The following is a 19,008-nucleotide window of genomic DNA, read 5'->3' on the forward strand; positions in this document are numbered from 1 at the left end:
GTGAACTGAAGAAACGTTACCAGTGTCTCCATTGAAAAAATGTTAACAAATTATCACACAGTAAAGGACCGGCAATTTTATTGCACACGTGACCTGTAACAAAGAAACATTTAAAATTGGTTCCAATGGGCTAAGAATAATTTTGTTCATTGACGTCTAATAGTGCCCACTCCCCAACCAAGTGGTGTAAATACTTCCAATCAGAGCTTTATGATAGGGAGACCAATAAGAGTTTAAAGCAAATTTTTATTATGTTTTTTTAAGAGGAAACAGAAGCAACCTTCCTACAAATATCAGTAATTAGTATTGTCTTATATCAAATCAGATCCAAATCTCTATTTCTGGTGCAACTTATCAACGTTTTCCAGTAGAACTTAATGGCTGAAGGAAAATTTGCTCAACAAATGGAAGGTAATCTCAAGGAAGGTGACAGAAGAGAGGGAGCACACATGGTTCGTTTCTTGCATGGCCGCTTATGCTAGAAATTCTGTGTGCTTTCTCTCTCTCTGTCACCAGTCTTAATTCTAAGTTTAATCGCTCTCTCAATCAGCTCCTCCTTTCCTTTTCCTACATGTTTGTATGAAGATCGTCAACTGCATCATCATTTCTGTTTCAGTAAAATATTGTTCCCTTTTCGGTCTTTGAAAACTTATTTCTAACTTTGTTGAATTTGAAAAGCGAAAATTGTCGCCTGATTCTATAGCGTTAAAATGCTTCACAATACTTTCTTCTTCAAACTGAATTCTTGAACAAAATCATTATCAACTTCCTTTTCAACAAGGGAGGCCACATCCGCATAGTAGTTTTATTCCTGCCGTTGAACTAGGCACCAACTTTAAATTAGCCTTCTGTTTCTTAACTACCCTTCGAAGGTTAAAAACAATTACCAACAGCTGGTATCCTTCAACCTCAGAGATTAGACCAGTAAGACACCACTAATATTATGGCTTACAGAAAAAAAGAGAAATACAGAGATAATCTTTTCAGAAGAGAAGATGCTCGGTTTATACATTTACAGGCTATAGCATATTGCTGGCTTACTTGTACACGACATGCATACATATATTCATATTCTAGTTTCCTTGCAGTAAGATGATATCATGTTGTTTGTTCATCCGAACCCATAGTATATTGCAACTGACCTTTTCAGTGATTTGAAGATCGTGAGGTGTTTAAAGCAGTGGAAGCTCATAGATAGTAAAAGGAGTCTATTTGACAAGAACTCAATCAGCCATCCACTTGAGTAAATTCTAAAGCATTTGCATCTGGATCTCTTGTAAAGATTGCTGGCCTTCCTGACTTGCTAAGCGTATAGGGAATACCTGCATGATCCGACAGTAAAAGTATGAAACATAGATATATCTCTCTCACAGACACACACAAATATATGCATTTTATTATGTCAAAACAAACTTTCATTAAGACAAAATAGGAAAGAATAAGTGGGCATCCAAAAAGGAAAAACCCACAACAAAAGGAAACCCGTTTTTTTAGTATTGGCTACTAATTAATAAATGTAATTCTACCATTATGTCTTGACAATCTTGTAACATGAAAAGTAACAAGCTATTCCCCTTTGTTAAGGGAAGATTTTTACCAGCTTTATCAAGGATTGCTTTCAACTTTGATACGTCCCTTATTCCGATACAAGTGTGACGATCGCGGCCTCCATGTTCAGGTCGTCCAGATAAAGGATCAGGGTTTGGAAGTTCCATCAAGTGAATCATCTCAGCACCCACCCACAACCAAGCACCTCTATAAGGAAGCTTATCGTGTGGCCTTGCTTCGTTTATTTGAAGACCTATTTTACAGTAGAAATTCATCCTTTAAATTATACCACCTATGAATATTCAACATGCATTTAGTGATCAACAGAGAATTGACTTGCCTAGAATATTTAGATAAAAGTGAAGTGACCTCTCCAGATTCTCGCAGAGTACTCCAACGTGGTGAACGCCAACCGCTCCATAATCTATAGTTCAATAGAACTCAGTAAACATCTCCAAACAAAAGAAAAGGAAAAGTGGCAACTACTATCATCTTAGGCACATTTTGTTCGTACCTCACTAAACACAAATATGAGCAAAACTAGACAGGTAAAGGTTTGAAAGGACAGTCAGATTTCCCCTATTTCATTCATCAATGAAATGCTTCTATTTCCAAAAAAAAAAAAAAAAAGGACAGTCAAATTTATTCCATAATAGAGATTAGTTAGCTTAACGTGCATCTGTGAAGCAACTAGGAACATATTTAGAACATGAAGGTTACCGTTCTCAACATCAATTTCAATTGGCTCTTTACTCTTCTCAAGCACATCTTGCTCAACTCCCCCCTTGGCTCTTGTTGTAAAGCAAATTCCATGATAACCACAACCACCAACTCTTTCAATTTTCCCAGATTTTTTTAATGAAGAGTTTGTAGATATAGAACTGAAATTGAGAAGATTCACCTGTTCTTCAGAAGAAGAAAAAAAACGGCCAACACTCATTTAACATTGCAAACAAAATGATATCACAAGACTATAATTAAAACCATTACTCAAAGAAAAGGAGGGAATACTCTATTGCCATTTTCTTGCTATACAAATATCAATTCTAAAAATGAACTTACCATTTCATTTTTGGTTTCCAGTTACTGAAAATGCTTAATTCATCCCAATTACAAGAGTAGAATTCTTACCAAAAACAAAACCAATTTTATAAAATATAAAAATAAAAAATAAAAAATAAAAAATAAAAAAACTAATTGTTTTAGTTTTCAAATTTTGGTTTGGTTTCTGAACAAGAAATTTAGAGTTGAAATGGATGTACAGGCTTAAATTTCAAAACCCAGAAACCAAATGGTTACCTAAACCTCAAAGAAATTGCAATTGTTTTCACAAATTTCCTCCCGAACGGTACGCATCCTAACTCTAGGAAAACTTCAACTACAAAATTCCCAAACAATCTACAAATCGATAACTACGCTACAAGTTACATAAACACAGACAAAAGAAATGATTCGACAAAGAAATAGACGATAAAAATAATAATAAAAAAAAAAAAAGACCGTAAAATTGAAACGTTTAGCTTCAATACAACCGGAGAAACAGTAGAAAAAAGGAAAACCTTGCGTTTGAGATTAATGGCGGATGGCGGAGTTGATGGGCTGAGAAGGGACGCCATTACAGAGCAGGTCAGCCTTCCCTCGCTTTATCTTGTCGATGAAGTGAGCATTTGTGGAGCGTTTAGGAACACGATGAAATGAAAGCCACATTCTTTCATGGCCACTTCTGTAAATATGAATAATATACTTCCAATTTGCAAATATGAAAAACTATCGAATAAAAAAAAATTCGATCAAATTGAAATTTACCAAATCGCAATGATTCCATTCTAATTTTAAAAATTGGGACTAAATTCTTCTTTCTTTTTTTTTTTAATTTTATTTCTTCTAAACTATGGAATTAGGAACTCAACCAAATTTCAATTATATGCAATTTTATTTGTAATATAATCGTGTAAGTAAGCTAAAATTAATAGTTTATTTCCTTTTGCAAAAATATGTGCAGTATAGTTTGAATATAACTTGATTAAAAGTTTATCGGAAAAAAAGCATGTTTTGGTCCCTACGTTTTTTATTTAGTTCATGTTTAGTTTTTATGTTTCAAATTTCAACACGTGTGTTTCTGAGTTTTGATAATATTCAAGTTATCGGAATAGACTATGATGGTAATTGGACTAATTCAAAATTAAAAGATATTGATGAGGTGACTATTTTATTATTGTTAGGACAATTTTTCGTTTTAAATTTTAGAAAAAAAAATAAATGAAGAAATTGAAGGGACTCGAACGTTGAAGATGTGAGAAGTTGGAGTAATCCAATCATTCATTTTCATAAAGGAAGAGGAAGAGTCGTTTAAGAAAGAGGGATTTTTTCTTCTTTCTTTCTTTTTCTTTTCTTTTTCCTTTTATGAGAACCAAGAGTTTCTTGTGTTACGTACAAGACGAATCACACGTTCAAGAGCCAAAAAGCTAAAGTTAACATTGAATTTTTAGAATCAAGAGGAGGTGAACGCAATTAAGGAGATTCAAGCAACAAACAATTGGTTGGAAGCTTTATAATTGGTTTCGATAGATGCTACCAGATGAAACCAATTATACTTTGTAATTTGTTTTTCCATTTTCTCAAATCCAACCTTCCAGTTGCAGCATCACAATCATGTTCAAATTCACAATCAACCTTTTTTCTTTTCCAAACAAGAATAAAACAATAACCTTAATTAGAAATTAGACTCAATCAAAAAAGCAATCAAACATATACTCTATATAGAGCCCTAGGCTCTTATACCAAATGATATGAAAACCTTCGGATTTGAAAATTATGAATCAAATTCTAACAGTACTCGACAAGCAATGTGATCAAAATTACTTGAATGTTCCTAATATGCAACCTTGAATCAAGAATTACAAAATAATTGACGATGAGACTCTGTTTTCTACCAGAAAATCTTCGTTAGAGTCTAGTCTACTCCTAACTCAAATGAACTAAAACCCAAATAAACATATAAAGTCCAATAATAAAATAACCCAAACAAGGTGTGTTTTTTGCAACACAAAAAAAAATATAAAGTTCAATTGGTTTCATCTTATAGCATCAACTAGATCAATTATAAAGCTTATGACCAATTGATATTGATTGAATCTCCTTAATTGAAGTAATCTCCTCTTTGGTGTGAGAATTCAATGTTAACTATAGTTCCTTGGTTCTTGATTGTGTGATTCGTCGCACGATTAACACAAAAACATTCTGGTTCATATATACTTAACTCAAAACTTTACACATTAAAGAGCTAGAAGGAAAAACACAAAGTATTCTTGCTATATAAATCCAATAATGAAAAAGAATACTCGAAGTATTTTCGTGCTTCACTTCACAATTAACTTTATATCAATTTCCTACCTTCTTAAGTTTATATCTTAAAAGTATTCTCTTAAATTACGAAGTATTAACACATACAAATTTTTATACAAAAGTGGAGCCACTGATGGAAACAAACACAATATTTGAATATGATTTTAAAATTCATAATGAAAATGCTAAAAAAAAAAAAAAAGTAAAAAGTAATGAAAAATCTACGATAAACCAGTAGTATGGACTATATTTAAGATTTACATTTCATAGACTAAAATTAAATATTTAAAAATGCATCGATCAAATTTGAACAAACTCTAAAATACGAAATTTTGACCATTTTATACGCTAAAATAAAACATATAATGAGTTTTTATAAGGTTGTGAAAAATAAAGTTTACAAAAAGTTTTGTAATCTCTCCCTTCAACGTAAATTCATAAAACTTTCATATTATGTATGGGTGTGAGATTTAAAAGGATAATAAATAAAAATGATGATTTTATTTTCTATTATAATTAAATAATCGTAAAGCATAAATCGATTCTAAAATTAAATAATAAATACTTGTTTTAAAAAAATCATATACATAGTGGTATTTATATTTTTTAAAAATTAAATCAAAAGTAACCCTAAAGATTATCTTACAAAATAGGATAATGTTATAAATTTAAAATTCGTAAAGGAATAAAGTAATTGAAAAATGATTCATCCTCTTAGCCGATGTGATAACATTTTAAGTATATTCCATGTTTATATAGTATATACTAAATTATTTAATTAAATAAAGTTATTACACAATTTCTTTTTACCATAGATAAAATAGACTAAAAACAATAACACATATCAAAGTAACCATAGTTTAATTGGCATACAACAATATTATTAACCAAAAGGTCTGTGGTTCGAATATTTTCAACTTTTATTATACGCTATTATATAATATGGAAAAAGACAAAAAAAAAATTGTACCTCGAAATCAATGAAAGAAAAGGACAAATTACTGTTTTGGCCCATTATGAGAAAAAGGGTAAAATGATGGTGAGATTTTAGAACCAAATCAAATAATTTTATCATCATAAAGTAATATTACACAACACAAGTGGAAAATGGTAAGGATACTAAAAGGACAATTTCGTACGTGCAAAACATGTTGCACGTGTGGCTTTATAATTTGAGTATTTTTTTTTTCTTTTTAGTTCTATTTATCACCACGTTTTAAATGGTTTTCTTTTTTTAAAAGAAAAAAGAATTTATATTTTACACATTATAATAATCATTCTGTTTGTTTAATAAATTGAATGGCCAAATGTAGTTTGGTCTCTCCTAAGATTTGTCATCTTTCAATTTTGACAAAATCTTATCTTTATTCAGCCTTTTAATGTGTCCTATCAAATATACAGGATATCTTTTTTTAGTCATAAAGTGTTAACTAAGTTAAAATAAAACCTATGATGTGACGTCATACTATGTGTTACATATTTTTGTTTTACTAATATTATGTAATTTAAAATAATTAAAACTTTTAAATTCATTGATAATTATCTTCGATTGTTGTCGATTTTATAAAGTAAATTATAAGACTAAATGTATAGACGATTTGTAAAGAAATTTCTATCTAAAAATCCATATTGGTTTCTTCCATTGATTCAATCAAACAAATATGAAACCAAGGAAGAGACGGACCGGGGGGGAGCTAGTGAATAAATGTAGTCTCTTGTCGCTCTGGTCAATAACTCCCCATCAGGTCCATGCAACACAACCCTAAAACCAATATTCGATTTATCGGGATGGCAAACAACATCAATTTTATTTAATCACACTAAATATAGCAAAATCGAAAAAAATCTATCACTATATACAGGTATATTGCAAATATTGTTATATATATATATTTAAGTGTTGTTATACACTTGACTATTATCCCTAAAATTACAATCAATTATAAAAATTCAAGTTTAAATATTTAATCGATAGAATTAAATAAATGTAATTATTAATTCCTAAAAGAATTTGATTTAAACATATATTGGACGTTGCTAAAATGATGAACTTATCTAGTCCATAATATTTGGATTTATGTACCCATAAACATTAGGTAAAGTATATATAATTAAAATAATTAATATTGTCGATCAATCACTAATGGAATGAAGTAAAAGGGTAATTATGATGTAAACGTCATAGGATGACATAGATGAAATTATATCACTTTAATTGTTGGAGAGACCTTTTCCATTTAAAAAGTAATATATGAATACAAAATGTGATTTATAAGTTCGAAAAGTAACATAAATATTAATTAAATAAAATTAAAATATACTTTAAACTAACCAACCCAATTATACACATTAAGAATTTGGTTATTATAGTTTGTATTTAATAGCGTGTATTTGATGTATAAACTATTTTAGTTTGAGAAGGAATGAATAAACACTATATAGAAAAGAATAAAAAAAAATGATGAATGTAAAATATTAAAAAACGATAACAAACAGTAGAACTATTGAAGTTTGTATTATTGAATAACTCTATCTATCCATATTTTTATTAGCGGTGATGATCGGTCAGTTGGAGTCTGTTTTTTCGACCGAACTGACTATGGTTGGTTTAATAAATGATCATACCGGCATCGACCATTGTTGAGTAAATGTTAGTCGACCACTGTTGGATTTTTGTTGGTCAGGTCAATCGATTTAACTCTTTAAAGTATCTTTTGAAATTTCTCGATTTAGAATTTCTTTCAAACCGACACCGATCGATTCCTTCTTATTCTCCAACCGACTGACTTCGATTCGATGGATCAGCTCAGTTTCTCTACTTTTTTTTTACGTCCTTTCGAGATATTGCATTTTATAATATTACATTCTAAACACAAACTCCTTAACTCTAACGTATTAACTTTAAGTTTGATAACTCTACTTAGTTTATTAATACTTTAGTTTTAAGTTATTTACCAACTATAAGAATCTAATATAGTCAACTACTATGTTTTTTATACTATAATAAAGGTTATTTTCAACCATAACTATCTAAGACTATAACACAACTACCCTCTGCTATAACAAGTAATATTTAAAATTCTCCAATTATATATCATAAACACGCTACTTCAAAACCCTTCATTTGCTACAAAATATACTGTTTACTATAATTTTTACTGTTTAACATTCATAATCTTTTTTCTTTGTCACAGTCTTTACGTACTATTTATTTCTCAAACTAAAATAATTTACATCTTAAAAAATATACTATTACAACTCAAACTAATATAATCTATGTTAAGAAAACAAACTATTATAACATTAACTATAATAACCTATGATTATTATAACTCACTCTTTACTCCAAACGTTTCCTTTAAGAAACATGATAATTTTTTTAAAAAAAATAAAATTTGTGTGCACATACAGACCTCGATAATTAAACTTCTTGTTTGCCTGATTTATTTGTTGACTATATTTTAAAATTCGTTATTTTTTTAAATTTAGCTCGTATTTTAACTCTCCGATTAAAAGTCAATGCATGTCATTATTGAAATACGAGAGTACAAAATATTAAAAAAAATTCTTTAAATAAAATACTTACCAAATAGAATCTCAATCTTTAACGATTATGTTTTTATTTCTAAAGTACCAAAATTCAAAATGCATAATCTAGAAGGTATATAAAGTGGAATAAATCCTTACTCCTGCTTCTTTGGGTTTGTCTCAAAACTTTAATATATATGAAAATATACTTTCTAATTGGTTGAGATATAAAAGTACATGTACATATACCATATGTTAATAAATTAAAAAAAAGTCTTACATTGTGCTTATCTTTTTACTATATTTTTTTTCTTTCTCAAATATATTATATTATAACAAAGAGAATTAAACTTCATACTTTAAAGTCAAGAACACACGAGCAAACATTCAAACTGACATAAACTAAAAGTCAAAGATAACAAAAACCCAGACATACAACACAACTTGAAATAGAAAGTCTCCACAAGAAATGTGACCATAAATCTTTTCAAAAGAAGTCTCCCGTCATTTTATACAATATAAAAAAAAAAAAAACATAAGATTGCACGATTTGATTATAGATTACACTAACTCTCTATATGTGTGATAATATTCCATCATTCACAATGTGCGTTTTTTAAATACAATATCTATCGATTTAAGGAACGGAACTTTCGACCTTTAGAAGATAATAATAATATTACGTATCATCTTTTGACATGTGGGTCCCATTGTGTATGTATATATATTATGGTGTGTTGTGTTATGTGTGCAATTACTTTTATAGTCTTCTTGCAAATGAAAGACTTGGGAAGGTTCTTTTGGATAGAACTTTCCACTTGAGACTTACGTGGCACTTTGTCTTTGGTTATACAAATTTGATTTCAAACTTGAAAAAAGATTAAGGAATATATTCATATCCAAATTTTATTTAAATTATTACTTTTTGATTTTCTTGTTTAATTAATATACATCTGAAGTTACTTTTAAATGGCTGACAATAATATAGTACAGATTAATTATTTAAAAACATTATTTACTTCTACGTTGAAAGTTTCGATTGATTATATCTTTTTTTTTTACCTAAAAACAGGATGTTTAAAAGAAAAACATAAACAACGTCAAAAGAAAATTAGGTTTGCCATAGTTCGTTGTTGTTTAGATTTGCTCACTTGATTATTATCTACCTTTTTTTCAAAACTACAGTGAGACACCACCTTAATCACCACTACCATTTGAGAATGAGTAGCAAAATTTCTCGTGAGTTTTCAATTTGATTGAAGCAGTACATAATCTATCTACCCTTTGTTCGATCTGGAACAAGAGTCAAATTGAGAATTCAAGGAAATTAAAGAGATCTCCATCCTAACCAATATATATATATATATATATATATATATATATATATATATATATATATATAAAAGAACATTTTCAAATACAAAATTCAACCGATTTGAAATGTAAATTAGCTCCACATCTTATCAATATTATACGAGAGGTACTCCTACACACACAAAAAAAATGATTAACCTAATTGAAAACGAGAATGGTACATACAATATCGTCATTTTAGTTTGCCACACTTCAATCGGACAACCCCAACCGTGAAGAAGTTAGTCTTCCTCCCCACAGAATGGAAGCACATGACACTAACTCCATCTTTTGTTTTGATTTTTCTTAATCTAAAGCACTTGGTCAGTTATTCTAAAAATAAATAGTTTTCTTAATAACTTAACAAATATATATATATATATAACACTCTCCTGGTTAGCAAACAAATATATTTTATATGACGTAATTTTTTAAAAATAAAACTCGACGGTCATGCCCAAATTACTCCTTTTAATAATGTTCACACGCTTTTATTAAACAAACATAAATACTCATCCAATTTTTTTAAAAAAATAAAGAATCAAGTTTCAAAATACCTCCCAGATTTTCAACTCATCTTTAAATATATATCAACCATCCTTGGCATTACTGGATGACGATGCAAATAATTCTAAACAATTTTAAAATAAAAAATTCCCCACTTGAAATTTGATTAATACAATAAATTAATTATTAAAATCGTAAACCTATAAAAGAATAATAATCGCCTACGCTATTTGACTAACAACTCTTGTTTGTCAAAGGTCAACCCCCCCAGCAGATGTAATTTTAATTTAAGCATAAAAGAAGAAGAAGAAGAAGAAGAAGAAGAAGAAGAAGAAGAAGTAAATAAAATTAAATATATATATTTATAATGTATTTGTGACGTAAAAGGTGATTTTTTTATGATGCGTCACTGATAATAAATATATGCCAATTGGCAATTGCGGCCGTAATTTAATCGCGTGCCGCACGTGCTTTTTTAGCTTTAATTGTTAACTTTTTATCTTTTTAATCTTTTTAATTTGTATTTAATCTGTTTTTAAATTAATGATTAAGTTTTTTTTAAACTTAATTCATAATAAATATCAAATGAATATTTTGTTGTTTGTTGATGTGGAGGAAAGACAATGATCTACAAATTTAAAATGAGCTTCCTTCGTGTTTTTACTTTAAAAAAAAATTAGGGTAAAAAATAGTTAGATTTCGTAAGATTTTCTAATCCTCAATTAATACGTTTATTTATAAAAATTTGTATTAGTAACTTTTTAATTTTCACTTTCTTTTCAATTACTATTCTAAACATTTTAAATATATTTATTTTAAAATTTTCTCATTTCAAACAAAACAATTGATTTAAAATTATTTATTGGACTTTAAATTACATTTTTTTCAATTGTGTTTTAATCTAAACGAAGGGTAAGAGATAATTATGTCAATCTCGTCAAGTTCAAATAGTTTGTTTCAGGCAAATGAGTAGTGATAAAAGAATCTAAAACTTGTTCTCGTGAGGAGAGTGAATACTATATGAAGAGTTTTTTTTTTAGTACAACTTTGAGAAGAGATTAAGGTTTTTTTTTTTTTGCAATTACATTCGGGAGTGAGGGAATTTGTATAATTAAAGGATATGACATTTTGGTTTTCAATACATTTAGGTGTAACTTTTGTTGATAGAAACCGAATTTGTTATAGTACAGTGACAAAAATGAGCGATATTAGTATTTGGCAAATTAAAATATAAGAACTAGATACGCTTATAAAAACTTATAAAAAGTTCAAAAACTAATCGTAAGATTTAAAAGGTGGATGATAATGTACGTTGTTTATAAGCGTTGTCTCAAAGACAATTTCTTATTCACTTTTGCAAGCATATTAGTGAAATCATCTAAGGAGAATACGATGATAAATTTAAGTAAAACATCAGTTTCTCAAACTACTCAAATTTGACAAAATCATTAAGTACTTAATATTAATTACTCAACTCAATATCAAAAAGAAAAGAAATAACGGAGAGAACTCTACAGGTTTAAACGAACACAAACAAATTTATAGTCCTCGTGAACTAATCGACTATCCATTGATTAATTTGTAGTCCTCGTGAAGTTGAAAGTTTAAAGAGGTCTTACCATCTATCAACCCTTTTGATTAATTCCAAAGTCAATTTTGTTTTATTTTATTAATTTTATAAGTATTTGGTTAAATATTATTAATCTTCCAATTGCAAACTTTTAAGTCTCTATTAAAAAACATTTCAACTTCAATTTCAAAGTAAACTACCCATTGGGATGCACCCTTCTGACTTTTTCCCATTTTAAACAATACATAATATATACATTTTAGTGTGTGGTTTTTTTTCAATAAAAAAGTCAACAACTAGTAAAATATTAAAATAAATAAACTAGATAAATATTTAATGAACTAAAATATTTTATAAAGTATAATAAAATTTCATATTCTATCAATGATAAACATTTAATTTATATTATTAGTGTTTACCAACGATATATTTATATATTAGTAACTTGTTTCAAATTCGACTTTCAAAGCTAAAATCGAACAAAACCGAATAATTCGAAACATTTTCGATTCAATAAAAAAAAAAAAAATGGTCCAACCGTAGTTTGAATAACTACCCCTACTTTTTGGACTCCAGGTTTCAAAAATTTTGTTAGTTCGATTCCAAAATTCTCATATTATATATCTTCCCGTTATTGATTTTTCTTTAAATAGATTCAAAGATTACATTGTTACACGGTAAAGTTTGAGAACTAAATAGTTAAACAATTGAAAGTCTAAAAATTAAATCATAACAAATCAAAATTGAAGAACTAAATGGTTACTTCCCCAAAAGAATTTAGAAACTAAAAATGATTTTTTAACTTTAATTATATAAGAAATTACCAAACAAATTATAATATAATAACGCACTTTCTAAAACGATATGAACTCAAAACTATATAATTTTTCATTTAAAATATTTGTAATGAATGAAAATATAGACAAAAAAAAAAACGAAAAAAAAAACATTTTTCATAGTAATCAGCTTTATTTATTTATTGGTTAAGGTTTAATATATATATATATATATATATATATAAAATTGGTTGATGCAAAAGGTTGGTTAAGTTGAAGAGCGAGTCCGCCCTAAAAAAAAGAAAGGTTGAATGGGGAGTCAACCAAGTGCACGCACATGCTTAAGGTGCGCTTCATACTTTATTATTATTCTACTTCTTTATCTACTCTACCACTCCTTCCTCCAACATTCATTCTTCCCCACAGCCCACAGGATAGGACGCTTTACCCCTCTCTTTTCATTTCCTTCCCAACTAACACACCCATCCATTCTCTCTTTACCTCTAACCGATCGACTTCAGTTCGGTTGGTTAGTTTTGGTCAGTCAGTCTTGATTTTTCCGCCTATCATATTTATCCCCTAGTACGCTCCTTTGTCTTTTATTATATCTTTTATTCTTGAGATATTCTTTACGGGATTATTTATTTTTTGTGTCAAGAAATTTTTCAAAATATATAATTAGAATATTTAATACCATGTTTTTTAAAAATTAGAATTTTAATATCTAAGTCTAGCATTCAACTTTATACTTTTATATCTATATTGAAATATGTATTTTATATGTTAGGTCATTGCAATGTTATATATTAAATTTTTGGAGGTATGTAATAATTAACGTTTACTTAAAAATAATCAAGTTTTGTGGGTATGGATATGTGTAAACAGTTATTGAGTGGGAACAGGAAATACTGGTCCCTGTTTAATTATCAATGAAAAAAGTTTGTTTTTTTCTTGCTTTTTTTCCCATTTCTTGTTTAATCGAGATTTTTTGGACTCATAAATTGAATAAATATTTTTTTGGTTTTGGATCGAACCAGATTAGTCATTTTTATAAAGAGAATGATATTCTTCGGTAAAGAACGAAAATCAATTAATTGGTTTTTGTTTGTTTGCTTTTTTTTTTTTTTTTTTTTTTTCATTTTTCACCTTTTTCCCCTTTGTGTTTGAAATATTGGTACCTTATGTTGTTTTCAAATTAAATTTGGGTCACATATATATAATATATATGTGTGATTCTTTTTATAGACAACAAATTTAGATAAACCATAATAATTAAAATATTGATTAAATGCATTTTTCTAGATTAGATTAATCAAAGGCATTTGAGGCTAGAGTTTTATTTTTTTTTTCAATAATTAAAAAAAAACCAACTTGATTTAGTTTTAATTGGTTTTTTAAATAAAGAACCAATTTGATGTTTTCCCCCCAAATACTAATCAATATATGTTCTATTTATTACTTAAAAACCAAATCAAATTAGTAGATGAATTTATCTTTATTTTATTTTTCACATTTTTCTTCCTTAATTATTTGTTACTTATATTTTATCCACGTCGATCTAAAAGGTAAGTCAAATTTTGAAAGAAAAAATACTTTTAAAATATTATTTTTGTTTTTAGAATATGACTGAGAATTCAACCGATGTATTTAAGAAAGATGCAATTCATTGTAATACATGATGTATTGTGTAAAGTCTCACTTGAGATGTCCATTTAAACCAAGATGGACCCAAATGAACACTACTACTCCTAAACTCCAAATATTGTAATATTTAAGTTGACAAAAACTGCAATATAATGTTATATAGTTTAAAATCTTTCATTTCAAATCATGAAAATGTTATCACTTAAACTAGGTAGGGACCCAAATGAACGTTACTTGTCCATAAACTCCAAATGTTGTAATATTAAAGTTGAAAACACTGCAATTATTGTATAGTTTAAAATCTATCGTCTTAAAACACGAAGATGTTACCATTTAAACTAAACAGGGACCCAAATGAATGCTACCCGTCTCTAAACTCCAAATGTTGTAATATTTAAGTTGAAAAGCTACAACGTTGTATAATTTAAATTTTATAATTTTTAAAATTATAGTGAACTAACATTTTAATATTGTATATTTAGACCTACAAGATCATTGTTTTCTTAGGAAATTTTATAATGTTTTATTTAAATAGAAATAATATCAGAAACCCTCAATTTGAGAAAAAAAAAATGAAAAATTTCCCTAAGGAAAAAACGAAGATAAATAAACTTTTATTTTGGATTAAAAATATGTTCATAAACTTTTATAAATGCAAACAATTTAGTCTCTTAATTTTCAATTTTGTAATAATTTAGTTATTATACTCTAACATTTGTAGTAATTTAGTCTCTATTGTAGAATTGAATATGAAATTTTAATGAGATTGTTTGCATAAATAGATCAATAGATTTCTTAAAAACTCTATAATAATATAAAATTAAATGTCTACGTCATAAAATACTAAAAATTAACATCGAGTTTTGATAAATCTTATTTATATTAAAACTAAATTGTTACATATAAAAGTTCATGAACTAAATTAATACAAATTAATTAAAGAATACAACTAATTCATTATAAACCAAAAATCAGAAATTAAATGGTTATTTTAAAAAAAAGTTTAAAAATCAAAAGTATATTTTTTGACTTAACCTTTTTTAGAAAAATAAAAGTAGAGAAAGAAAAGTAATTGATAGGAAAAAAGAAAATGAAAATGATAGCATATATGTATTTAAAAAAAAGAAAGAAAAAGAAAAGGAAAAAGAAAAAGAAAAAGAAGAAGCTTCGTAGATGGTGAGCCATGCCGAGGGAACGCGCCTAGTGGTCCGCGTGAACGTGTTTCCTATTGAACCCCAAAATGATTAAAAACTGGAACCTTCGGCTCCTTCTTCCTCTACTCGCTCTCCCATTACTTAACCCTCCCTCTGCCCTGACCGCGTAGATCCCTTGCCAAAAATAAATAATAATATATATATAAAATCAATTAGTTTTGGGTTTATTTCATTTTTCGTTTTTCTATTTCCAAATGTTATGATTTTATTTTGTAATCTTTTAGTTCTTGATATTTTTTTTATCTTATTAAATACTCATTTTTGTTTATTAATTGATTTAAAATAATTATGATGTGAGTTTTAAGTTTAATTTTTATGAGATGGAGATAGTGAATAATATAATTAATTGTAATTTTTTTAATTAATTAATATATATTAAAATTAAATAATAAAAACGAAAAAGTGTTTTGGAGTAAAAATGGATAAAATTGTAATATTTTAAAACTATATACTAAATTTTAACTAAACTAAAAAATTACGAAAGGACCAACAATATGTTTTTCACTGTTTAACCTTACGTTAAATTGTAAAAACTACTTTCAATTAGGAAAAATTTGAACTCTCAAAATTTTACAGGTTTTAAAGTAGACATTCAAACTCATAAACTAAACCCTAAACAATAAAAATTAGCCCCTCAAACTTGAACATTTTCTCTAATAATATAAATTCACGAGTCCATCTTTATCATGTACATAAATTTGAGCATATAATTACAACTATCACAATACTTTGGAAGTAGGTATATGCAACGGTTAGTCAATGTTAGTTTTCTACCAAACCGACCACCAAACCAACTATATTGTATTTAATAAATGTTCAAACCAATCTCATCTATCGAAGAGTACATATCGGTCTCATTTTAATTCTTTAGATTCGATTCGATTGCTTAATTACTAGCCTTCGATTCGATTCCTTTTGGCCTATTCTGTTGAGTACGATTTAAAAGAGTATTTTCAAAAATAATAAAATAGATCAAAATATTTATAAAATATGGAACTGTTAGAAAATTATAAAAAAATGAAACTATTCATTTTGAACAATAACAAGCAATTAATCAAGTGCAAGAAGAAGTTGTTTTAGAAATAGTTTATCGTGGATAGAATCTAAAATTTCGTTAATAATTTTTAAAATAAATACAATCTATTTTTTATATATATATTTAGTAAATATTTGAAGTAGCATTCCCTTTTATAATAAATTTGCCTTAATTTTATGAGAAAAGAAAGAAAAGGAAAATGGGTCCAATCTCCAATTTCAAGTCACCGTCAAACAATCCTCTACGCGTTCCCACTTACCCACACGTTTCTTCAAACACACTGTTTTTTTTTTTTTCCTCTTTGTTTGTTCATATAAATATCATCATTTCTCCTCATTTCTCATTCTCACTTCCATCTTCTCTTTTCACATTTGCTCAACACAAAATTATCCATTCATACCCACTTCCATTTCATGGAAATCTCCTCTTTCCCATTTCTTAATCAAGAAGAATTCTTACCTATCTTCAATCTCTTCTCCGATATGGATAATAATCCCACCACCCCTTTCAATGTGAATCCAACACCCAAAAAACGGCGAAGATCTGACCCAAACTCCGATGACTTCAACAATTTTTCTTTCACTGATGAAAACGATGAGCCTACTGATGACCCACTACTAAAACTCCCTTGTTGGTTCGATCCCCAACCCGAATCTCCACAAAGTTGGCTCATGGATTCCCAAAAACCAAAACCCACCAACGATTTCCATCTCTCCGATCAAATTCCCAAAAAACCCCGCCGTGCATCGCCGGAAAATCCCTCTCCGGTGAAAAATAACCCCGCCGGTGGTGGAGGAACTCAGCAGCGACGGCTATGGGTGAAAGACCGATCCAAGGATTGGTGGGATCAATGCAACCACCCGGATTTTCCCGATGAGGAGTTCCGACGAGCATTCCGTATGAGTAAATCCACATTCGATATGATCTGTAAAGAATTGGATTCAACGGTGATGAAAAAAGACACAATGCTTCGTGTTGCGATTCCGGTACGGCAGCGTGTTGCAGTCTGTATATGGCGATTGGCTACCGGAGAGCCACTCCGATTAGTTTCGAAAAGATTTGGGTTAGGGATTTCAACTTGCCATAAATTAGTTCTGGAAGTTTGTTCAGCGATTCGTAAAGTTCTAATGCCGAAATTCCTCCAATGGCCAGATGAATCAAAATTAACCAAAATCAAACAAGAATTCGAATCGATTTCAGGAATTCCCAAAGTGGGTGGTTCAATTTACACAACACATATCCCAATAATCGCACCAAAAAACAACGTAGCTGCTTACTTCAACAAACGCCACACAGAACGCAACCAAAAAACTTCGTACTCCATCACTGTTCAAGGCGTCGTCGATCCCTCCGGAGTATTCACCGACGTTTGCATCGGATGGCCGGGATCTATGCCGGACGATCAAGTTCTTGAGAAATCATTGCTTTACGAAAGGGCAAGTATGGGGTTATTGAACGATGTGTTCGTCGTCGGAAATTCAGGGTACCCATTAATGGATTGGTTGTTAGTTCCATATACAGTACAGAATTTGACATGGACACAACATGGGTTTAATGAGAAAGTTGGGGAGATTCAGGCGGCAGCGAAGGCGGCGTTCGGGCGGTTGAAAGGGCGGTGGACTTGTTTACAGAAAAGAACAGAGGTGAAACTGCAGGAGTTGCCGGTGGTGTTGGGAGCTTGTTGTGTTCTTCATAATATATGTGAAATGAGGAAGGAGAAATTCGATCCGGAGCTGAAATTTGAGGTTTATGATGATGAAATGTTGCCGGAAAATAATGGGTTGAGATCGGTGAGTGCGATTCAAGCTAGAGATCATATTGCTCACAATCTTCTTCACCATGGAATTGCTGGGACAGGGTTTCTTTGATGAGATTGAATTTTGATGAAGAATGAAGAATCTACACATAAATATTGTATTTATATTTACAATTTTTTGTTCAAAAAAAATTAATAAAAGAAAGATTAATATTTGTTTATTTGGAATTATACTTGTAATTTGGAGGGAAGATTTGGTAGTTTTTAGGTGATTTTAGGGGTTAGTAGTAGTTTAGTGGTAGTGTAGTGTTTTACATCTTGAATCAAGAGACAAAGGGATGTAATGAAACAATGTCCCTCTTTTTTAATCTTTTTTTAATGGAAGATTAGAAGATTGTTTTTCTTTTATCATTTGGAAGTTGGATTTTGTTTTGTTCATTGTGGAAAAATTTGGATCCATGGTACATTTGTGTAATGGAAATTTGAAGTTGATGTGGAATACAAGGAGGATTGTGTACCGATATGGTGTGTGAAGAGAATTGTTTTGTTCGATTTTGTTGTTTATAGGAATGAGCATGATAGATCAAAAATCGAGTCGACCAATCATAATCGACCATAGTCGGTGGGAGTTAGAAGAGGTTTGGTTGGTTTTTGTTGGGAAAAAATACAAATCGACAACATTTTAAATAAAATTCAAAGGCTTAAATCGTTCTAAACTAATCGATCAATTG

The 19,008-nt window shown here is 29.0% G+C and overlaps 2 protein-coding genes and 1 non-coding gene across 3 annotated transcripts; 2 read left to right on the forward strand and 1 right to left on the reverse strand.

Moving 5' to 3' along the window:
• Positions 1 to 418: 418 nt before the first annotated feature.
• Positions 419 to 522, forward strand: MIR156G (microRNA MIR156g). Its single transcript, NR_120775.1, has one exon. It is a non-coding gene; the product is annotated as a microRNA MIR156g (primary transcript).
• A 394-nt stretch (positions 523 to 916) lies between these two features.
• On the reverse strand, positions 917 to 3,349 carry LOC103492342 (glyoxylase I 4). Its single transcript, XM_008452659.3, has 5 exons — positions 3,108 to 3,349; positions 2,269 to 2,449; positions 1,889 to 1,972; positions 1,598 to 1,801; positions 917 to 1,322 (listed from the first exon to the last, which is right to left on the reverse strand). Exons 1-5 carry the CDS (start codon positions 3,162 to 3,164, stop codon positions 1,228 to 1,230), a joined length of 621 nt encoding a protein of 206 aa, XP_008450881.1. The 5' UTR covers positions 3,165 to 3,349; the 3' UTR covers positions 917 to 1,227.
• Positions 3,350 to 16,800: 13,451 nt separating this feature from the next.
• On the forward strand, positions 16,801 to 18,685 carry LOC103492343 (protein ALP1-like). Its single transcript, XM_008452660.3, has one exon. It carries the CDS (start codon positions 16,935 to 16,937, stop codon positions 18,387 to 18,389), a length of 1,455 nt encoding a protein of 484 aa, XP_008450882.2. The 5' UTR covers positions 16,801 to 16,934; the 3' UTR covers positions 18,390 to 18,685.
• The last annotated feature ends 323 nt before the right edge of the window (positions 18,686 to 19,008 follow it).

This window comes from Cucumis melo, chromosome 2 (assembly GCF_025177605.1).
Source record: "Cucumis melo cultivar AY chromosome 2, USDA_Cmelo_AY_1.0, whole genome shotgun sequence".
Taxonomy (NCBI): Eukaryota; Viridiplantae; Streptophyta; class Magnoliopsida; order Cucurbitales; family Cucurbitaceae; genus Cucumis; species Cucumis melo.